Genomic DNA, 24,798 nt, shown 5'->3' with positions numbered 1-24,798 from the left:
CCAGCATTCTTTTTCCTAAATCTTCATCTACTTTATTATATTCTTTTTTTTTTTGTATCTTTCTTTTATTTATTAAATCAATTATATATTAAAACACTTCTAATTATTTTTTGTTTTTAAAAAAAATTACGAGAAGTGAAACTACTCATGATTGAACATGCCAAAAAAAATTATAAATTATCATAAAAAATGTTATTTTTATGAAAATGATAAAAAAAGTTCCAGAAAGATTGAGAGAAAAAAGATGGAGTATATATTTTTTGCAATCATTTAATTTATATGGATAAAAAAGAATAAAGTAATTTAAAAAAAATGTATGCTTTAGTGAATTTTTGAATAAAAATAAATTATTTTATCATTCATAAATTTTAGAAGGAATAAAGATAAAAAAAAAATTAGTCTTAGTTTATATATTTTAGTACTCTGTGAGTACTCATTTTTTGATTTGCTATTTAGTCTCATTTTAATAATAAATACAAATAAAAAATTATTACACGCATATTTATATTTTTTATTTTATTCATCAAAATTATGATGTTATCACTGTTATTTATCCAATCAATCAACTATAAAATACAAATAATTTTTATTTTTTTAAAATCTTGAAAAATATAAATGCAATGACCTTTTGAGTTACATGGCTAAGATTTAAAGATGATTTTTTAAATACATATTAATTGGTGAAATTTTATATTCTTATGAATTATTTTTATAAATTAAAAAAATAAAATTATTAATACTTATCAGAATAATTCTACCTCTCTATCAACATAGATTTAATAAATATATAAAAAATTATATTTTAAAATTTAAAATTTAAATTTAATTTTATTTTAATTTTTTTAAATATTTAAATGAAATATATTTTGAAAAAATGCTTTTATAATTATAAAAAATATATATCTCTTTAAAAAATAATAGAAAAAATGGCTAAATAGATCATGCAGCCGTTAATATTATTCTATTCTCGTACGAGATGCATTAGTTGTAATTTCAAAGCGTGTGTTTTTGTGTTATAATAATCATAATGAATTTGTTAGGTCCTTTAAGCTGGTCCCATTTTTTATTCGAGCCTAAAGTTTTGATTATTTAATGAAAGTTTTTATTCATCATCATTTGATTATCTCCAAATTTTTTATATTGTTGTTGCTGGTACGTTCTTTGTTATATGTTATTTATTATTCAAGAAGAAGGATTATCTGTTTTCTATAATTTTTTCACTTCTACCATTCGTTTTAACTATGTCAATTTCATCTAGTTTGAGATCTTCACGCCTCATGTTTAAGGAACTAAATATGAGAAAAGGAATTTGTGCTTAATCCATTTGCTTCTTATTTGTGCAAATCATATAGCTGTTGGTAATGTTGAGAATACAAATGTTTTATTTGGATAAAATTTCATACTTGCCTTACTCAACAACGATACTATGCAGCTGATGACGGCCTATTATTTTACCGAAGTATTTGCTGATCGGATACTTAATATGGCGCGAATTTTAGAGTCCTCAACTTAACTAAAATTGTTATGGTTTTCTAAGAAATTTTTACTAGAAAGCTCTTCTATAAGATTTTTTTTGAAAGTAGTAATTTTTTTTTTTTTTTGTCACAAATCAAGCTATGATTGAGTCTATAAAAGATGAAAAAATAATTCATATAATTAATCTTAATACTATTAAACCTGTTTAATAAATTATGCTCCTCCAAACTTTGAGTGCACCAAATAGCTCTTACAAAAATTAGGCAAAAAATTATTTAGCTAGAACCTCAAATGTAAATCAGCAGCAAAAAACACAATCCATGTTCTAAACTCTCCGAATTTTTTTTATATGGTTGATATAAATAAAAGAGAATGAAGTAATTTTTAAAGAGAAAAATATATGCTTTAGTGAACTTTTGGCTAAAAATAAATTATTTTATTATTTATAAATTTTAAAAAAGATGAAAATAAAAAAAATAGTTTTGATTTATATAATTTAATACTTTGAGTACTATATTTTTTTATTTATAATTTGGTCTCACTTTTAATAATAAATACAAATAAAAAATTTATTACATGTACATTTATATTTTTTAAATTATATTATAAAATAATAAATTAATTTTTTTATTTATAATATTATTTAAATAATATATACCATTAATTATTTATTTTGTAATTTTTTTAGATAAATATTAATTTTACTATTTATTTTCATATATTATTTAGGTAAAGATAAATTAAATTTGTGCTAGCTAGTTAACATTTAGTACTGATTATTTACTGCACTATTTCTATTTCAATGAACTAACTCTTCAATCCTATCATCCTTCATTTTATTAGGTTATATTCTATTTTATATACTCTTCATTTATAACATTTTTCATTTTATTAGGTCATATTTTATTTTATATGAATCAATTAACCATTTTTAAGTTTTATTTTAAATCTTAGTTTACAATCTTAATTTTGTTTTATTTTATATTTTTTGTTTAATTTATTTTTAATCGAATTTGATTTGTTTGTTTATTCTAAAGTTATATTATTATATTTTTTAAAGTTCTTATCTGCAGTTAATTTTTGCAATAAGATTATGATACTAATATTTGGAAATAAAAATGAAAAAAAAAAAAGAGAGAGAAGGAGTAGAAGTAAAAAATCTAATACCAAGGATCAATATTGGAAGAAGGAAAAAAAAAAGTTGAAATAAAAAATTCAGTATCAAAAATCAATATTGTAGTTGTAATTGCAATTATTGCAATTAAATCTTTATCTTTTTTAATATGTCTTTTTTTCTCTAAAAAAATCAGTTAAAAACTGAAAAAATATAATTTAAATCTTTTTAAATGATTAACCAAGTCTAATATTTTAACTAAAAATTTGCTTCTACTCTTATTTTTTCTTTATAACCTATTTTTTTTTTTAATGCAAGCAAACAACAACATTTGTAAAGTGAAATCATGTAGTATATTTGTATTTATTTTTAAAAAATAATTATTGATTGATTTTGTGTAAATTGTAAATCAAGACATTGCAATATTTAATTATTTTACTAGAATTATTTTAAAATTTTTCTATCAATACTTAATTTTTTATCTGTTAAAATTTAAAATAATATAAATCGTATTACTTCTTTATTTATGTGTAAAATTAATAAATTATTTTTATTTTGAATTCTTTATATTTTCAAATAATAATTCTATTATGTTTATACTCCAGCATATACTTGAGGATAATAACCTAATTCTTCTTGGTAATATAACTTATTTATAAATAAATAAATTTAATTTTAGAAAGTCGTTATTAATTACTTAATTGCATTCCATTTCTTTATTTTTTATTTAATTATCTTTAATATTATTTATTTATTTATTTGTAGATTCTCTTAAAAAATTATCAATTTAGTATCCAAATTATTTTCTAACTTTGTCTTTATATATGTTTTCAAATTACAATTACTGTATTTTTGCGCTCAAATTATCCCCAATTTAGTGTGCATAAATATTTGTTTATTAATTACCAAACTAATTTCAATGGATTTAAAGGGTTGGGCTAACAGTCACCAAAAAAAAAGGGTTGGGCTAACATTAACTGAGTCGAAGCCCGAAGAGCCCAATGTCATTCGAGTAACGCGGTTCTGCTTCTGCAACACCATTGGTTCAACTATAACACTTTTTGTCATGTTTTTCTTCTCGGATTAATAGTCAAATTAGTTTCTAAAAGATAAGACATTTTTTAAATTCATTTCTAAAAGATTTTTTCAATCAAATTGGTCCTTCAAAGATTGTGAATTAATTATATTTGTCCACCAGTCACTCCATTAACAATTTTCTTCAAAGATTTTACTCCATTAACAGTTTTCTTCAAAGATTGATATTGTAAAACATTAATTGATAATATATATAATACTTGATATGTCTAATTGAATATTGACCAAATATATTTATAAAAATTTATTAATTTAGTCATTTTTCTAATTACAAAAATCTTATTCCTAATATGACCTAATGACTAAATTGATAGATTTTCGTAAACATATTTAGTCAACGTCTAATTGAACATGTTATGTGTCATATATGCTACCAATTAATATTTCACATCATCAATTGTTGACAAAAATTGTGAGTGGAGTAACTGAAGAATAGATATAATTAATTTGTAATTTTTGAAGGACCAATTTAATTGAAAAAATCTTTCAAAAAAGAATTTAAAAAATACCTTATCTTTTAGGGACTAATTTGACTATTAATCCTTTCCTTCTCATTATTCCTCTATCTTTTAACTCTCATGAGATGGGCTGGGCTTGATCACAGTCTCAAGTGCTAACAAGTAGTAACTCAAGTTTTTCTACCCAAAAAAAAAAAAAAAACTCAACTTTACTAAATATCTCCTGTCCAAGAAAAACCTATACTAAATATCACAGTACCACCAAAAAAAAAAATTATACTAAATATCATACTAACTTGATTGATGAAACGATCAATTCATTGATCACTTTAAGTAAATATTAGAGTTTAGATTTTGCCTATATGTCAGAGTTGATTTGAGATTTATATTTTATAAATAGGTATTAATTGTCCTGTCATAATTTTTTTTAGGTGGCTATTTTAATAAAGACATTTTTATGTAAAAAAAAAAAATTATAAATCATTATATAATTTGATATATTTGACACAAATATTGTTTTTGATGATTTTTAGGTGATATGTGCCATACAAGTATTAGATTTGTTTTCTGATATTGATGTTATTCATTTCTAGAGAAATTTAGGATGCATCATTCACATTGCTAAGTGAAAAAATTAGAGAATTATACAAGATCGAATTTATATCCTAATTTAACAATGAGGCAACTTTAGAGCAATTCCGAACATCATTTACTGTGTCAGTAAAAAGTGAAGATCTATCATTGGAGCAAATAAAAAATGAATTTTTTCATAAAATTTGGAGCAACAGAAATTTCTCTAAAAAAAAAATGATATTTTATTAATAAAATAAATACTTTATATATATATATATATTGAGCTGACCGTTACATATATAGTATACTTCATATACATTATACATATTAACGTTATATATATATATATATATATATATATATATATATACTTTACATAATTAATTAATTATTATAATTATTAATAAATTAAATATGATTTAATTATTTAATATAATTATATTAAATAATTAAATCATATTTAATTTATTAATAATTATAATAATTAATTAATTAAATGATTAAATTTTTATTTATATAATAATTTTTTCATCAATTTTTTCAAAGAAATGCCCAACTTTAAAATAGGCAGCAGCATAGACAATTGAAAGAGGACTTGATTGAACACATATGACAATTTCATAATGTTTGTCGGCAACTATAAAACTTAATTATGTTTTTCTTTGTATTAAGTAATTTTACAAATTAGTGTAACACCGAATTATATATTATGTATTATTATTATATATGAATTTATTTAATATTAAAATCTTTTAATAGTGAATTATTTTTAAAATTAATAAATTTAAATTATATTATTGAAAAAATTAATTACATTAATTTCAAGTATTTTAATTAATTAATTAATTAAGTGGGACCATAACCGGGACTAAAGTTAGTTCCTCCTAATGGAAAAGAGAGAGATGTTTTGAGTTTTTATTTACTGTTTATAACGCAAAAATTGATGTGGAGTTACTTTTTATGACAGATGGATCATAAACAAGGACTGGGATGAGTTTTCTGCTAGAGATGGTCTTAAGATCATAATAATGTGATAATGTGATGAACAGGAGGACGGAGATGAACCATTTTTCATGTGGTTTGGATTGTGATTTTGCAAATTGCAATTATTTGACGCGGTCATGGTTGCCAACGCTGTATGAGGAGAGCAATGACGCAACCGGTTAAAAATTAGAAAGATTATTCAATTGAATTAAATTTAATTAGGCTCGAAAAATAAGGCCTAACCAATTAATTAAGTAGTGTAATTACTATTGTTAGCACGTTGTTGTCATCAAAGAGCTAGGCAGACCTAAAATGTAGAATTTTCATGAGACAATTAATTAAAGGGTGACCGTTTGGGAATAATTCTTGACCATAAATAGCGTTGAAGAAACGACGTTAAGCAAACCAATGGAGTCTTATTTTTCTTTTCTTTTCACGCCTACTCTTGTGTTTTTTTTTTTTATTTATTTATTTAATTTGAGGGACCAAACTGATAAGAAAAAGAACCCATAGCAAGTTAGAAACACATTATAAGTCATAGCCGAAGCGGAGGCACAGCATTTTAGCTCCTTCATTAACTCTTTCTGATGAGTTCAAGATTCTTTGCGTTTTGGATAAGCTTTTTAATATACAACGAGTCAACGACTTCAATAGTCGTACCAATTGTTTGGTTTTAAAAGAAAAAAGAAAAGAAAAGGAAAAAGAAAAAGAAAAAGCTATCTTAACTCAAGGTTTCGTTTGATGGAACATCAACATCTCTATGAATACAATGAGCCTTACATCGTAGAAGACACGATAGACAATCAAGTCGAGGAATAATACTCTTACCTCATAGATAAGCAAAGTTATTAAGGTTACTTATGAATTATGATACAAAATTTGTATATTTTTATTCAATGAATATTTTAATTTCTTTTTCAATTTTTTTTTAATAAAAATTGTTTATCTTAAACACTTCAACAAATATTCTAAAGATATTTACGTTATAAGATGGAATATATTAAGAAATTATATTACAATTATGATAAAATAATGAGTATTTTTAATAACTAAAAGAAAGAAAAGAAAAAGAAAAGAATCCCACCAGTCGAATTGTGGTTGGTTTGAAATTTTGAATACAAACATAGAAGGTGACGAAGATGCAAATGCTAGGTTGGTAGAGTAATAAATGAGTTCATGATAGTAATAGTACGAGAAAAACCCAAAATAGCTCCTCACAATTACTTCGAAAGAAAATGAGTTCTTGATAAAAAAAAAAATCTAATTCGGCTTTTGACAATTATTTCGAAAGGACAACGAGATCCTTGTGCAAAAAAAAAAATCAATGTTATTTTTTTTGACATAGGGACTAATCAATCCAAAAAAAAAAATCAGGGGTCAAATTTGGTATTTTTTTTTTCTTGGAGACCTCGTTGTCCTTTTGAGATAATTGTCCGGAGTCACATGGGGTATTCACTCTAGTAGTATTATACTTATTTATTGTTCCTTTTAAATACATGTATATTAATAGAAATTTTTCAAAATTTTTTATGTATTTAATACATTTAAAATGTAAAAAATATATTTTTTAATAACTTTTAATAATTTTTTTTTATAATATTCTTAAAAGTTAAAACATAGACTAACAAGACTCATCATATTATAATCTAAAAATAAGGAAATAGGCAAGGGTGTGGGTCAGGCTATAACAAGGGAAGGGTCATACTCATAACTCATACCTTATACTAAAGCTCCAAAATAAAAAAATAAGCAATGACCCAAATGATTATTATTCTTTAAGAATTGGCATATTGCATGCTTTGATTCCAAACTCATTCAGTATTGAAATTCAACTCATGATCATCCTTTTGTCTCTGTTCTAAGTCTTCTTCTCACCTTTGTGCCTATCTATATAAATACTGAAAACCTCATTAACTCATTCCAACTTGCCCAAAGCATTTAAAGCAATACACATTTTCTTCTTCTCTTTTTTGTTTCCTTTCATCCCACCCAATTTTGTTTCCTCATTCTTGGGTTCATAGTTAACCATGAAGTTCATAGGGTCAGTGTTAGTGGTGACTTTTGCTCTGGTTTTAGCCTCAACCTCAGCATCAGATCCTGATGCTCTTCAAGACCTCTGTGTTGCAGACACTGCATCTGGTATATCTTATATTTCTCTATCTATCTCTTCTCCTTTGATGTTTCTATTCTCTTGTTAATCATTATATTTGATCCTTTGGTTTTCTTTCAATTAACTCCAACTAACTCACTATTAGGCCTACCAACTACTTTAATATTGCTTCCTTTTTCATAATATGGTGCACCCACTTGCATATGACTACTAATTAAGGTTTCTTTGTTAACACAACATAAAAAGTTCATCTTTTTAAGTAAATTAAACATAGCCCAGATCTCAAAAATCATTGGCTGGTTGACATGGGTAGTGTGTGAATGAAAAAACAGGTGTTAAGGTGAATGGATTCACGTGTAAAGACGCTGCAAAAGTGAATGCATCTGATTTCTCATCGAACATATTAGCAAAACCAGGTGTGGCAGCAAACACAACCTTCGGTTCCCTTGTAACAGGAGCCAACGTTGAAAAGATCCCAGGATTGAACACACTTGGTGTGTCTCTGGCACGCATTGACTATGCCCCAGGTGGACTCAACCCACCCCACACACACCCACGTGCCACTGAGATTGTGTTTGTTCTTGAAGGTCAACTTGATGTTGGGTTCATAACAACATCCAATGTTCTCATATCAAAGACCATCTACAAGGGTGAGATCTTTGTCTTCCCAAAAGGGTTGGTTCACTTCCAGAAGAACAATGCCAATGAACCTGCTGCAGTTATTTCAGCCTTCAACAGCCAATTGCCTGGAACACAGTCTATTCCTCTGACTTTGTTTGCTGCCACCCCACCGGTCCCGGATAACGTGTTGACCAAGGCATTCCAGGTTGGTACCAAGGAGATTGAGAAAATCAAGTCTAGGCTTGCTCCCAAGAAGTAATTGTTATAGTAGGAATGATATATACTTGATTGGTATATGTATGCTTTAATAATGTCTCTGTTGTTTTTGTGTATTTGTCTCTCTCATTCAATCTCTCTTTGTTGCCTCACAATTCATCATGTATGTTTGGAAAACTCATAAAAGCAAATAATGGGACATATTCATTTCTTTTATAATTGGAATTTGAAAGGTGCTACCGGCATGCTTTGTTCTTTTTGTTAATCACAATGTGTTTGTGTGTGTGGTGTATTATTCAGTGTTGACTTACTAGTTCTCAATAGTGCTACTCCTTGTTGCTTATCTATCAGTGCCTTATAATAACAAGAATATTGAAGTTATTGCCTCTTATGCCTCATCTTACTCTCTTTCCCTTTCTTCTATAACCTTCCGATTAATCTCATTGAATTTGAACCATGGTGGTATTAAAATAATGTATAATAATATTAATAATTACACTTCCTATCATATTGGTGTGGATAGATGGAAACAAATAACCTAACCCCATCTTCCGTGTATTTAGCAGCACAAAGAAATGTAGCTAGTATGGTCAAAATAGTAGAAAAAACCTGCCTTGATTATTAGAAATTATCATCGTGGCACCATGTAACCCGCTAAAGTCATAGATACTACAGTACAAATAACTATTTTTTATTTATTCACATTAATCAAAACTAGTTATGCAGATTGATTAATTATCATGTCCTGATATATAATATAGTTTTATAAAGTTGCTGCAAATAAAAAGCCATACAGCCAAAGCGGAAGGTGGAATTTCTTTGTCAGTGTCCTAAAGATTGATTCCTAATAGCTTTTGTTCCTGCAATTATATTTAAAAGCAAGGGAGTTGGTAACTAAAGTATGGGCCAATGTTAATTATATGCTACTCAATAGAGGCATAAACTGGCCGTACACATATTCTTCCGGGCTATATGAAATGGTGAATTCACAAAATAAACTAACTAATGGTTAGTGATGTTGGACCACTAACCCAAATTCATCTGTGTATATTCCCCTGGGGGAAAACATCTTAATTTGAGTAGATTTTCGTCTAAGGTAATTCCAATTGAACAATATGCTTCTTTCACATCAGAAAAAGAAACCACACCTCATCATATTACAGCTAAGCATGTAAAGACGGGATAACAGCAATTTCAGAGACTTGTTTAATGTTTGATTACTAAAAATGCTTCTTAAATAATCTAAAATTGCAAGAAGAGTAAGTAATATAAATATATAATAGTTTATGTGAATAGCTAAATAACGTAAAGATTAATACATATATACATCGTACCGTACAAGGAGTTACAGAAGCGTTAAGACTTGAGAGTTGAGACTATGTTACTCTTACTCTTAAGGTATGTTGTACAAGAAAAGTGATTTCTTGCACACTTGCTTTTCTGATGTACAAAAACTGAAAGTATTTCTTTATTTTCCTATAACTTTAAGCAATCAATTTCTGGGAAGCAGCCAGTTCAACTGTTAAGATGAAAGATGATTTGCCAGCTTCCCTCAGATACCGCACGTCTCCATTCATCAGCTTCAGCAACTTTCTGCTGATGAGCAGACTAATACCCTCCTCGGATTCTTGTCCGTCTCGTCCGAACATTTGGTTCAGCAATGTTTCCGGAACACCAACACCATCATGTGTTATGCTGCAAAGATAGCAAAAACAATCAGTGAATCACTTAAGAAGTAGTTAGATGATCACATGTGGGAATGTCACAAGTTTCTTGTTCCCATAAAGTTGAGGTACAACAAAGGAATATATAGTATGCATGGAACAGTTACCTTATCTCCAAGTTAGCCAAATGAACTGATTTGCCTAATTGATCTTTGGTTAAAGAGGCTGCAACAACAACTTGACCTCCGGTTGGCGTAAAATTGATGCAAATCAATAAGAAGTCAGCCAAGACTTGCTGCAGCCTAAGACTATCACCATATAAGGTTTCTGTCATGATGTGCTCCGTGACTTCGTTGATTATATGGATACCCATTGCCTTGCTCTTTGTCATGACCTGACTTAGGCAGGCAACAAAAACTTGATGCAGAGTGAATTCAACCATTTCCAAATCCAAGTAGCTGTTCAGAGTACAAGAAAGAAAGGAATTTAATATTGTCATAAATAACATCATCATAATCATATTCATAAATCATACCCATCAATGATACGGTCAAGATCCGAGTCATCGAGAATTTTGCTAAGCTGGCGTTGGCACTGAGTGCCAGTGTCCAGAAGTTGTTTTTGCTCAATTCCCAACTCAGTATTCTCCAACAATTTTCGAGAGAACACAATCCCACACAAAGGATTCCGAATTTTCCTTTTCATATAAGTTAAAGCTTTGAGTCTCTTCAATGCAGTTTGTTCGGACAAACGCTGAATATGCAATGCTTGTTGAAGCTCAGGGCTAGCTGTCTGTAAGAAGCAGAAGACTCCAGTAACTTCACCCTCTACATCCAATTTCTTGCTCACAGAAAGCAAGCATTCTACATACTTGCCCTTCCGAGTGAAGAAACCAAAAGCAGCTTTCTCTGTTTCCACACCAGTCATGGCATTGTTAAGTACAATTCCAAAATTAACAACAGCTTCTTGATTCTTAAGACGGCAACAAGCCATATGGGTTCCAAAAACCTCCCCTAATAGCATTTTATCCATCACATCCTCTCTCTTCCATCCAGTTAACTTTGTCATGGCTGAATTCCATTCACAACACCAGCCAAATTCATCTGTGCCAAATATTGGGGGGATCAAAGGGTTCGGATTCTGTACAATCGCCCTATAGTCACCTTCAATTCGAGTGAATTTGTCCATGACTGTCTTCTCAGCAGTCATATCATGGGCCACAAAACAAACTCCCACCACGCTGTTTTGGAGATTCCTGCTTGCACAAGCATTAACTACCAAGCTGATAGGACCTGAATCAATCTTCACACCATGTGTTTTGATCTCAAATTGGAAATTCTTCTCTTCTTTACCTAATTACAAAGTAACAAAACAAATAAATAAATGATCTATAGAGAATATGGAAATCTGAGATTGTAAGTATCTTTTTGTTAATTCTTCATCAATGCAACATTCATGGATGGCCAAAGGGAACAACTTATAATCACATTTCTAAAGTTTCTTATGACAAAAGGATAAAACGGTGAATAGAAAAAAGACATACCCTGCAGTGCCATGTCCAGCATCTTCTTGACTCTCTCTACTGAAAAATCCTCAACCAGCGTAAGTAAATCCTTTCCAATGGCTTCCTCAACTGAAAGGCCTGTCAACTCAGCAATCTTCGTGTTCCATCCATTGACCATCCCATCAACATTAACTGCCAAAATTGGCACTGATGCTGTTTCAATTAATCGAACCATCTCACTCGTCACTGCTTCTAGTTCTTGCATCCCTTCAATCTTCAAATCATTTAGTCTTGTATCAATAGCTTGCGTGCTTATATCCATAATCTCATTATCTTTGAACGAATTTCTCAGTATTAGCTGCAATGAATGGATAGCATCCATTTCGTAGTCCTTCCATGGTAAGCTCCTTCCCTTCACAACTTCAAGGAAAGCCTTGAATGATGATCTTGGACTCATCTTTGTAGGATCATCCCTGTCACCAGGTTCATGCTTGGCACCACCCCATCTGATTTCTGCAGCAGTGTGTGATCTAAACCAGAAAACTATGTCCATGGAAGAAATTCTCACAGCTGCCATTCCACAAACAACATCACCAAGAGCAGCAGCTCCTGGGAAGCCTGCATCAGACAAGCTATCTGTACTCAAACCCGTGGAGTCCTTGTGGCACTTAGAGAGCCATAAAGCTAACTCTCTTATGTGAGATTCACTTGGAGCCACACCTAATCTCCATACCTTGTCTCTATACAAGAGTGCTGCTCCATCACATCTCACAAGATCCATTATATTAGGGCTCTGTGATACAATACCAAGGGGTGCATCTCGCATCAGCATATCGCACAAGAGTGTCTGCGTGCGCAGGATATTCTTCTCAACAATCTGATATTCTAACTCTAATTCCTTATTCACATGGATGGCAAATACTTGAGCCAAAAATTCACAAGCATACCTTAGAGGAAAGGGAACAAACCTTGGAGTAGTGTTATGGCAAACTACTAAACCCCAAAGTCTCTTTCTCTTTTGTGGCTGAACAACATCAGAGCCATCCCCATCTTCATCGTTATCATTGACCACAACTGCCAAAACCAGGGAAGCAATTGAATTCATATTCTCCATATATTGCAAGTGGCAACTATGAGCAGCCCTTAAAGTTGAACCGCACAAAGTTAAGTCAATGGAAACTTTGGGGTCTTGAAGCACCTTCACATGCTTTGCACGACAATCAACTATCATTCGGACCTTGTTTTTCATAAACAAGAAGCGCGCAGCCTGGGGGATATCAGTTGCTGGATAGTGCAAACCCAGATATGGCTCAAGGCCTGGTTTTGCAACCTCAGCAATCACTTCCCCATGATCATCCTCATGAAATTTATAAGCCATCACCCTGTCATAACCCGTGAGCTCAAAAACTTCTTGAACCATGGTGTCACAAAGCGTTTCCATGCTCCCACTGGGCAAAGACTGCAATCTAGTTATTGCTTTGGCCGCAAGCTTGTAAGATTGCAGCGCTCCGGCGGCAGTCATGGGAACTTCATGAGGCTTAACAGGCTCAAAATCAATGATCAAACTAGCGGTAATACGATGAACAATTGCATAGAAGGGCTTGCCAGAAGTCTTGCAATGAACTAGAATGGGGTTAAGAAGCGAAACCTCCGGAACTGCAAGGGCCTTTTGCAAAGCAGCAGCACTTGAGGGCGTGAAAATAGTCCGAATGTCGGTGCCAATGGCAAGAGCAGGGTGATCACCAACACTTGGGACAGCATGGCTGACCATGGTAAGCATTTCAGATGCATTGTGACTGTATGCAATGACCCTAAGTGTCTTGTCATCCAAAGCTAGCAAGCACCCAAAGGGCTGGATGAACTTCCCCTTCTGCATTTGATGAAGATAAGCTGCTGTAACTCTGTCACACCTTGCTTGCTTTTCTCCACTGGCTGTACCGGAAGACAACCGCACCGAATTCGAGTAGTCGAATGAACTTCCGGACTCCTCAAAGTTTGCATGCAGCTTTGCATCCACACTTGTCTGAGCAATTACTCTTGCACTCTGTCTTGATCTGCTTGAATTGCTCGATGATTGGCTTCGCCTCGACGACGACATTCTGATGCCGGAACCAATAAATATATCGATTATCAGCCCAATCACATCATAACTAACCAAGAAAACACTGTTCGATTCATATCAAATTAAATAAGTAGCATATCGATGTTCTCACACAACAATTAGCAGAGAAAGAGAAAGGTGAAATCACCGACCTTGGAACTATGAATTATGCAGATGAAGAAGATGAAGCAGAAGCAGCATCTATGTATGGCGTGAAAGTGAAGGCATGAAAAGGCAGAGATGGATATTTATGAGTTAATGAGTTTTTGGTGGCAAGTGAGGATAACTACTCCAAATCCTCACTTCAGATTCAAACACCACCCACTGCCATGTCATATCTAATTTCAATTACCACTAAACACTCAATGCTTTATGTTTATATGTCTTTATGATATTCGTTAAATAAACCGTTTTACAAATATTTAGAATTTAATTTTGATGCATATAAAATAATTTTATCCTATATCAATAAAAATAATTATGTAAATAGTTATTTAAAAAAAATTTATGATGTCCAGATACTAACACGAACACGAGACACGATACGACATGAAATATGTGATACGTAAATTTTAAAATTTTACATGATACGGAGACACACATACATATAAAATATAAAATATTTTTTAAATAAATCGTAATAATATTTTAATATTTTATTAATATTAAAATATAAACCAATTTTTTTAATAAGTGTCCGTCCTTCGTAGAAAAAAATAAACATCGATGTAAAATACTTTACAGCTTAGGTGGATAAAATTAAATTCATATTATAATTATCTCTTTTTTTCGCTCAATAATTTGTCGTTAAAATGGAAAGGGCGGCTTTTTACTTTTTTGTTTTCTTTTGTATACACTGTCTTATCCTGGGCCTAGCCGCACCGTAACTCCTCTCCCTGCCTCCTTCCTTTAATTACCTAATCTTTGACTTTCTATTTTCCTTTCATGTCGGCTACAATTTCAGACGTCAAAGGTAACGATAATCGTTAAATTCATAGTGTGCTGCTATTCCTTCTAAATACTAGTTTAATTTAGAAATAACTAAAGTAACAGATATTGCTAAATTGAAACACTGATTGTAAATATCTTAACATTTAATCTATCACTAAACACATTTAAAACTGACACCATAAATAAGTAGCAACAAGAGAGTGTCATCCTTCATGTGCAGGCTTGTTTGAAGATGGCCCCATAAGTGTTTGTAACAGGGAAGGGAAACAACAAAATGAAAACCACGTGATGTGATTTTCCTTCATTCTATCAACAACGGTTTAAGCATACAGTAATAAACCAATGTAAAAGCACTATCAACAAATTCCTTCTGTTTTTTTTTTATCCTGCTGTAACCATTTCACCACCCTTGTCGTTTTCTCTTGTAACTACAGTAACGGTCACATTTCATTCAGTATATTTTGCACCCCACAATATGAAGTGTATTTTTCCCCTGACCGGATGAGATGTTCGTAATTATCTACTTAGAGCATCCAGATATTCTTTTGGGTTTGAATCATCTATTGGAAATTGGAATATAAAGCTTTTACTTTTGGGATTCCTGTTTGCAACCAAAGCTAAAAGTTTTTTCGGAATAAAGGCTGGGCAAAGGATACCATTTTTTCTTTATCTATTTGTCAAAACACCGTCACATATTTCCTGAGAATCAAACTCATGGTATTTCATGGCTGATTTTCTTCGCAAAAGAAAGCATATATGATAGATGAACTCATCACATCGTTTAGACTCATATGCATGTCTCACACAAATCAATTACAAAATTTATGAAGAATCGGCTGTTTTCTTGTGGCTTGTGGGTGTAAGTACTTGTTAAAGTTACAAAAGTACAAATTTTTAACTTTTCAATAGATTGATAAATTAAACTTTTAATTTTTTTTTTATGAATACTACCATTTTTGTAATGTTGACAAACATACACAAAAAATGAACTATCAAATTAGTTGTGTGTATAGGATGCATATTAAAATACAAATTATATATTTTAAATGAGTTAAATAATATATATATAATGGTTGATTTAGTTACTGAATTTTTGTGTGTATATATCATTTTTAGAGACAAATACCTAATATTCATTAACAAAATTATCGTTTGAAATTTTGAATCATATTAAGAAGAGATCATATATACATGTATTCGTGTAGAGAAAATATTTGTCAAGAGTAAATTATATTTACATGTAGAAGAAAGTTAAGATACCGAAATCAAATTAGTTTCTCAGCTTTTTTGTGATGATCAATGTTCACTCAATTTTTAAATTGATCAAATTAATTATTTAATTTTAAATTGTCAACCAAATTACTCTCTTCTCAGTTAACCAATAAACGACTTTAACAAAAAGCTTGCAACGAATGTTGGCTGTCACGTGGTATGTCATTAGGTAAGCTGGCACAAAAGGGTTTCAATTAAACTGATCCCTCAAGCAATGGATCAATTTGATTATAGATAAAAGAGTAAATTATCGTTTTTGTCCCTGATGTTTAAATCGTCTTATTTGTATCATTAACGTTTATAAAAGTGATTTAATGTTATCCTACTATCAATTATACTAACAAATCAAATTATATTTTTCAATTATTCTCACTTAGATGTATTTATTCTCAATTAGGTCTCACTTGGATGTGTTCGATTTTAATATTATACCCACTATTAGTGTTTAGATTCAATTATGTCCCTAGAAAAGTGAATTATGTAGATGTTGTAAAAATTAGTTTCAACATTTTATGAGCTATTTTTCGGAGTAGATCATTGATCCTATCCCTATCCTAGACATTTGTATTCTAACTTCAAGAAGAGATTTTTAAAACTCAAACTAAAGCTCTCATGATGTGTAATTGACGGCAGGATAACATTGAATCACTTTTACAAATGTTAGGGATACAAATAGGACGATTTAAACGTTAGGACAAAAACAATACTTTAATATAGATAAAAACTAGGATACCGATTTGATTATTAATTTATTATATCTATTTAGCAACTAATTTGAAGAATACTCTGTACTATTAAATTTTAATGTCGTGTTGGGATAACAATCACATTGATCCCCCATTTGACGTTCCACATTAACGCCTGATTGATAAACTAAAGAAGAACTAACTTGATTGACAATGTAAAATTATGGGATTAATTTTATTAATTGAAAAATTAAGCTCATCGAGTAAAAAGTAAGAACCGAGGAACCAAGCTAATTGTTATCTCTACTTACCACACACCTTAACACGCCCATTGTTGCAAAATAAGAAACCACCTTATTCCAAAAGCACCTAAAAGTACTTAATAATAGCATGATTGGTATTCTAATTGAAAATTTAGCAACCATGGTTTTAGAGTTCTCTAATAGAAACCCAGATACTTTTCTGTCTCATCCAAACAAAAGCACGGACAAAAGTTATCAGAACAGAGTACAGAAGGGGACAGTGCAGATGCAGCAAAAGCAACCTGGCCCAACACTGGAAGAATGGGAAATGAAGCAAGCTTATCACATTAATGCTTAAGTTTGAAGAACTTAGAAGAGAAATATAATGTCTTCATTGACCAAGACATACATCATAAAGAGAGAAGCATGGGCACATCTGGGTTAAGCCATAAAATTCACTTGAAAGAATGCAATAAGTCAAGAAACATACGTCTAAAGCAGGACCAAGATGTACAATTAAATGGTCGCCACTATCAAGTTTAAAATCAATAAGATAATCTCTGCTACTTGCTAGACTATAACAATAACTGTTCAACATGCAACTGATGCAAGTGACAAGAGAGATGTTTATTGGGACGTGGCTCCTTTTAAAGTGAGCATGTTATGTGATTAAGCAAGGGCCTAACCATTCTTCGATCAGTAACTTTATGTGGGACCTATTAAATGATCAAATGATCGTTAACACTTAAGACACCATTTTCTCACTTTAGCAATATGTTCACTTTAGAAGACCTAAATCTATTTTATGTTTATCATTTTAGTATGGGAAACTGCCAGCTTATCCATCATATACTAGTAGATGCAATGTACACTCCATTGAAAATTCAATTCAATTTAATAATGGTTGATACATGATTCAATAATGTAGCCGCTACACAATGAAAATGAAAGGGTTTCTACTTTCTATCCTGCTCGATGAAAAGTGACATAAGAGCTGCTGCTTTAAAGGTAGACAATCTATCATAAGATGAAATACAAAACTGATACACTAAGAACTAAAAAGTGATTAGAAATTGCAAGAAAAGCAATTGATTATATAACAAATACATGCAGTTTTGCAAAACAGGATGACTTCTGGTCAAAATCAAACTAATGAGACGAACTAAAGCCAGTGTTTAATTTGACATGTTGAATATTTTTCCACAGTACATGAAACCAATGAAGGAGACCTAAGAGCTAAAAAGACATAATTAAAAATGACTGGGTTCAAAATTCAGTATTACTATGACTATGTACAGCACCATCTCTCTTTTTGAGGAAAAGCACAAGCTTCCAGAATCTCAAAGAATCTAGTTACCAGCAATTTATCAAGCAACCTCTTTTATCTATATAAGTAAATCTTTTCGTTCCCAATGTACACTCACCTGTTCTAAATTAATCTTCAATCTGTAACCACCGAATGATGGCGGCAAGTGCCTTGTGATGCCCACAACTTCTTGGACCACACTGCTCTAAACCTTTCCATCCAAATCCATTCATCATCCAAAAGTGTAGGAACCAAATTCCTTTGATTTCAACCATTTTTGCATAGCAGGGCACCACAACACAGCAAATTAAATATCAAATAATTGATACAACAAACTCAGAGATCACAACAACAATAACAGCAGCATCAACGATCAATGTTTAGGTTCAGAAAGGAACTGAACCTTTCAAGTGTCAATCCATGTGTGGATTGCATTCTTTGGAATGAAAATCATTCTTCTCTATCAAGAGCCTCAACATTGCATTGATGAATTTCGGGTCATTGGGATCACTGGTGACAGAAGATCCACCTTCTTCAGGGGATTCCAACACTCTCGGACGCGAAAAACAAAACTTGCATTTACTTCCGTTATAATAATCATCGGTGCCTCTAACACTAGTTTCCTTACCGGAAAAGCCTCTTCTACTTGCATTCGCAGAAGACGTTGACGATGACGATGATTGAAGCAGAGCCCTCCTGCTTCTGACTCTGCGCAATTGAGTCTTGGCTTTCGTGAATTGATGCATCGCCATCTCTTTTGCCTTCCCAAATCCACCTCTTCTTCTTCTTGCTTTGCTTCCAATAGGTGCAGCAGCGCTGCGTTCTCCTTCGTCGTCGTCGTCGTCGTCTTCATCGTCATCGGCAACACTACCATTAACGAGATTGGATATCTCATCAGCGGGAGCAGACATGAAATCGAAACGTGTTATTGAAGATAGGGGATGGAGATTAAGGAGAAATGGAGCATTTAGGGTTTTCGAATTTCGATTGTGGTAATGATAGCGTGAGGTTGGGTGTGCTCGCGAACCTCGCCACAGTGGTCTGCAACGGCATTGCCCAAATAATAATAATTCATTGAAACGGGAACTGCGTAAATTAACTTAAATACTTAATACTGTAGCGTAACCGAATCAAATTTTATTTTCCTTTTCTAGTTTGTTATGGTGCCTCACTTTCATTTTAATCCCCAAGTAATAGTGAATCTGGTTTTTAAATTTGTACGTGAGTTTTAATTTAATACTAAAATTTAATTATTTTTATTTTATTTTTAAATTTTATAAATCTGACTTATTTAAATTCTTAAATAATTTTTGACGCATAAACGTTTGATAGAAGGCTAATATGAATAATTAAAAGTCATATAAATTCTCTAAAATTTTATTGTTTTAATTTTGATATTTAAATGGTTTAAAAATAATAGAAGTCATTGTATTTATTGAAATATTTTTTTTAAGTGATACGATATTATTTTTGCAGTCGAATTACACATTTAAGTCTTTTTGATAACGAAGTCCAACTAAATTGGCACAAACTTAATAAAAATCACTTTTATTACACTTCACTAATGCAAACTTTTTGCGTTTCTTTTTCTTCTTTTTTGCATTCCTCCTTTTTCGTCTTCACATTCTTCTTCTTCGTGTTCTTCATTCTTCTTCTTCGCGTTTCTAATTCTTCTTCACGTATTTTCTCTCAATCATCGTTCTTTTATCGCTGTTGTTACTGTGTTTTTTCTTTTTCTCCTTTTAATTGATGTTCATTTGGATCCAAAAATGAATTCGATACGTTTTTTGTTGATGATTGAGTCTTTTTGACTGTTTGTTCAAAACTGAACTAGTTTTGGTTCATTTGTGTGTTAATTGAGGTTCACATGATGCTGCTAATAAGTATTGACCAAATTTTTTATTTCTTAAGTAATTTCGATTCATTTTTTAGTTTAGTTGAAGTTCATTTGGATCCAAGAATGAATTGAATGTATTTTTGTTGATGATTGAGTCTTTTTAACTACTTGTTCAAAATTGAACTGAGGTTCACATAATACTGCTGATAAGTATTGACCAAATTTTTTATTCCTTAGGTAATTTCGGTTCATTTCTTAGTTTAATTGAGGTTCATTCGGATATAGGAATGAATTGGATGTGTTTTTGTTGATGATTGAGCCTTTTTGACTACTTGTTCAAAATTGAACTAATTTCGGTTCATTTGTATGTTAATTGAGATTCACTTGATGCTGCTGTTAAGTATTAACCAAGTTTTTTATTTCTTAAGTAATTTCGATTCATTTCTTAGTTTATTTGATGTTCATTTGGATCCACAAATAAATTCAATGTGTTTTTATTGATGATTGAGTCTTTTTGACTGCTTGTTTAAAACTGAACTAATTGAATGGAATAGAGTGGAATCTAATACAATTAAATAAAATGATAATGAATAATTTCATTCTTCTTTGCTAAAAAAATTGGTCAATACTTATCAGTAGCATCAAGTGAACTTCAATTAGCACACAAATAAACCAAAATTAGTTCAAATTTGAAGAAGTAGTTAAAAAGACTCAATCATTAAAAAAAATACATCGAATTCATTTTTAGATCCAAATGAACCTCAATTAAACCAAGAAATGAACAGTAACATCAAGCGAACTTCAATAGAAAAGAAGGGTTTTAGTGTTGGTGGCAAAAAGAATAATAGAAAGGGAGGGAAGAGGAGGAGAAAAGAAATTTTGGGATTGGAACAAAGAGAAGAACTGCGGACAAGGACCGACAGCATTGTAGTAGAAGAACATACAGAGACTGATGGCGACGTGGAACACCTTGCAAAGTGGCGTGGTGGAGCTTCAGGTAGAAGATGAAAAAACTATTGAATGTGGGAAGAAGGAACGCTGTTTTTGGTTGGGTTTAAATTTGGGTTGGATTGAAAGCGGGTATGATCTGGATTTAGTTTGGGTTGGATTATCAAGTTAATTGCTACGTCAATAAATTTAACGTCGTTAGTGACAAAATGGACAAAAGAATTAACGTGATTAATTTTAAATCTTTTGAAAATAATTTTGATTAAATTTATTTTTTAGAAATAAAAATAAAAATCAAAATATTTTTTAAAAACGGTTTTGACTATGAACTTAGAATGACTGTAGGGCATAACTCCTCTTGGTAATATCAGCTGCAGACTTTACAGGGCAGAGGCCACGTGTGGGATATATGGGGTGCTACGTATTTTAAATGCTGTGTTCGATGATTACTGGGACCAATTGATTAATTTAGTATTTGTTTTGTTATGGAGTTAGGCCCCCTGTTGTTTCCTCACCCCATCGAGTAAAACAAGCGTTCACTTTTATTATTAAACTTAATCACATATAAATAAATACAACAAAATTCTTGATTTCGTGTATAATATGTGTAGTGTGCTTAATTCAAGAGTAAGCTACCGTTTTAATAGTGGACAGGTCCAATTCAAATTGAATTGCTTAGTTTAATAGTTCGAAGAAACGAAAGAAAAAACACGTTTTTGACACATGCCAAACGACGAAACAGGAGAAATTATTACTATTATTATAATGCAATAAGGTCGTAGAAGAATAATTCCTTACGCAATTGATTATTCGAATAGAGTAATATTGCCGATATATTGCTGATTGAGTTGGAGGACGTGGACATTTAGCGACTCCTACGGATGAGTGGACAGAGAAAAAAGATGAGCCAAGTTGCAGATACCTACCATGTTCAGCACCGTCGCGATAGATGCATGTCTTATGGACCCGTGTTTACTTTATATTATTATTATTATTATCCAATAATAAATAACAGGCTATATCTTGCAAATGAAGAAAAAGAGAAAAGAGTTTGCACACGAGGGAAAAAATTTATAAACATTACTCGCAACACATTACAAATGTTTATTTTATTTAGAAACAATGGACAAAAAAGTACACTTAAAAATTCACACAATAGTCACTGATTCACTCAATTTTTAATAATCTTAATAAAATATTGAATCGAACTTGTATCAAGATTTCAATTTAGAGAGCAGATACGACTCTTCTGAAAATAATGAGCCCGACTTAGAAAGTATTTAGTATTCGTATTGAAACGAATTACGTCGAACTATTAATGACAAATTGTAACAAATAAAATGAAAGTGTGTGAAATAAATAAAAGAAAACTTTGAATAAATGAAAATGTAAAAGTGAAATGGAAATTAAAAGAAAACAGAATAACAATGAAATATTTAAAACAAAAAAATTAAACGAAAGAAAAACAAAAAATAATAAAATAAAATGAGCTCCTAACACTCATATGTACTTATACTCCATAATCTTTGGTTACATCATTGAGACTGAGAAATTTTACAGAATTTGCATGATAATCTAGTGTTTTTTTTTATTGAAGTCCTCCCCCCCCTTTTTAAGACCTTAAGGGAGGACCTGCTCCTGGTAGTTCCTCCTTTTTTTCAAACCACGATCTTGTTTTGACTCTGAAAAATTTTTATAGTGGACACTCTCACGTTCTGTCTTGCCTTGCTTTTCAATCTCATATTTTTCATCATGCTTGTATTTAACCACATGGTCTCTACGGTTTTAGCTCATTTTTCATCATACAGCCCTTGACTTTGACTATCATCCTTTATCGTAGTCGAAAGTGTTTTTTTTCTATAGCCAAAGGTCTGATCTATCGATCTTTTCCTCAACTTTGATGAATTGTAATTGAATTTATCTATAAGTCGAAATTTGTACCAACAATCACATTTACACCCAAATTATTTAATGAGTCATGCGTACACACTATTTATTTGTTTCGATAGAAACATTTCTTCTTCCAACAATAAACGTATGTCTCTGTTTGTTTTACTGCACATGTATAACATTTTGAGTCCATGATGGAATTATTATTATGAGTGATGTGGCAATTTGTTGCCACGTAAGATAATTATTTTTTAAAATTAATTTATTAAGTGAAATTAATCTAACCCTCTATCTTTTTATTTCAGAAATTATAAAAATTTCTACAACCCTAACAAAGAACAAAGAACATGACTTCGTTTCAGGAAGAGAAAAAGTTTTGAAAAATTAATTAACCAGCCAGAATTTGAAAGAAAAATTTAAGACCTAGCAATAGTATCAAATTTAATCAACTAGAACCCATGAAGTACGGACACTTTGCTGAGTTGTCATGTCTGCATGTTGAACACATTTTGGACACGACACTCATCGACACTCGTTCGACACGCGTGTCCAACTATGTTTTAATAAAAAAGAAAAAAAATTTCTCCGACACGCTTGGACACATCTAAATGCTATCACGTGTTAGCGTGTCCAACCTTATTTTTAGTATGTATTATTGAAATAAATTTAGAAATAGTATATATTATTATTATTATTTATTAAAACTAAAAAAATATTTTAAATACTTTGTATAATTAAAATGAGATATTAAAAATCATTAAAAAATTAATTTATATTTTAATATTAATAAATATCAAAGTATCATTACTATTTTTTTTAAAAAATACATCATATTTTATATATGTGTGTGTTCCCATATCTTATAAGATTTTAAAATTTGTGTGTCGGCATGTCCCATATCGTGTCGTGTCTCATATCCGTGTTAGTATCCGTGCATCATAAACTAGAGCTAAAATTTAAAACAAAAGCAAGAAAAACAATCAACTAGAACAAAAATTTAAAATAACAAAAAAAAATTTAATATCTAACAATAATTTTCTAATCGTAGAAGTAGAAGCAGATATGCAAAAGTAGAACTGTAGAAACATAATGCTAGAACTGTAAAAGCCTACGCGAGAATGAGGAACCATGAGCTGCCAGAATGCGAACGCGAACCTAATGAGAATAGAAAGCAGGAAACCGACAGAACTGAGGCAGTGAGGCGACGTGACTACGATGGACAAGGCGGCGAGGCAACGAGCAGTGATGAATCATGATGAAGGAGGCTATTGAGGAACATCGAGGAAGACAAGAGGATGAGCGCTAGCGACGAACCGTCCGGCTCCGGCCTAGCGGCACAAATGATGGACGGCGATGATGGGCCACTTCTGAGAGGTGAGAGGAGGGAGTGAAGTGAGATTGAGTGTGCTGAAAGAAGAGGAAAATTTTTGGATTTACAGGTTTTAAGGATTGACAAACTTGTAGGTAGTGTTGGAGAAATGACAGAGAAAGAGAGAGAACTAGGAGAACTTGAGATTGAAGAGGAGAGGCTTTTGTTTGGTTGTGGAGAAATCCTAAGTGAACCCATGTTCTTTGTTCTTTGTTAGGGTTCAAGGAATTTATGCAATTTTTGGAGTTAGAGGATTTAGGTTTAATTAATTTAATTTTAAAAGGATTTTATCTTACATGGCAGCGTGACTCATAGTAATAGTGCCATGTTGGACCTAAAACATTACACATGTGCAATTTTGTTAATGGAGGCCCACGCCCA

At 31.3% G+C, this 24,798-nt stretch overlaps 3 protein-coding genes across 6 annotated transcripts; 1 reads left to right on the top strand and 2 right to left on the bottom strand.

The window, feature by feature from the left end:
• The first annotated feature begins 7,414 nt into the window (after nt 1-7,414).
• LOC107622501 (rhicadhesin receptor) lies at nt 7,415-8,912 on the top strand. Its single transcript, XM_016324425.3, has 2 exons — nt 7,415-7,839; nt 8,143-8,912. Exons 1-2 carry the CDS (start codon nt 7,728-7,730, stop codon nt 8,688-8,690), a joined length of 660 nt encoding a protein of 219 aa, XP_016179911.2. The 5' UTR covers nt 7,415-7,727; the 3' UTR covers nt 8,691-8,912.
• A 999-nt stretch (nt 8,913-9,911) lies between these two features.
• On the bottom strand, nt 9,912-14,288 carry LOC107645995 (phytochrome A). 4 transcript variants are annotated; one of them, XM_021103956.2, is made up of 5 exons: nt 14,069-14,288; nt 11,855-13,980; nt 10,847-11,663; nt 10,479-10,769; nt 9,912-10,342 (listed from the first exon to the last, which is right to left on the bottom strand). In XM_021103956.2, the coding sequence occupies exons 2-5, from the start codon at nt 13,911-13,913 to the stop codon at nt 10,132-10,134; spliced, it is 3,378 nt and encodes a 1,125-aa protein (XP_020959615.1). In that variant the 5' UTR covers nt 13,914-13,980; nt 14,069-14,288; the 3' UTR covers nt 9,912-10,131. The 4 variants fall into 4 exon arrangements, with proteins under 4 accessions (XP_020959615.1, XP_020959614.1, XP_088348114.1 ...); XM_021103955.2 differs by having other exon boundaries at nt 11,855-13,914; nt 14,069-14,271; XM_088491988.1 differs by having other exon boundaries at nt 11,855-13,965; nt 14,065-14,252.
• Nucleotides 14,289-17,934: 3,646 nt separating this feature from the next.
• Nucleotides 17,935-19,460, bottom strand: LOC107645998 (ubiquitin carboxyl-terminal hydrolase-like protein). Its single transcript, XM_088489426.1, has one exon. The coding sequence runs from the start codon at nt 19,282-19,284 to the stop codon at nt 18,787-18,789; it is 498 nt and encodes a 165-aa protein (XP_088345552.1). The 5' UTR covers nt 19,285-19,460; the 3' UTR covers nt 17,935-18,786.
• Nucleotides 19,461-24,798: the final 5,338 nt, after the last annotated feature.

Source organism: Arachis ipaensis, chromosome B6 (assembly GCF_059453495.1).
Source record: "Arachis ipaensis isolate K30076 ecotype BB chromosome B6, ASM5945349v1, whole genome shotgun sequence".
Lineage (NCBI taxonomy): Eukaryota > Viridiplantae > Streptophyta > Magnoliopsida > Fabales > Fabaceae > Arachis > Arachis ipaensis.
Note: the sequence above shows the minus strand (reverse complement) of the source record. Positions and strands in the feature narration are given on the sequence as shown.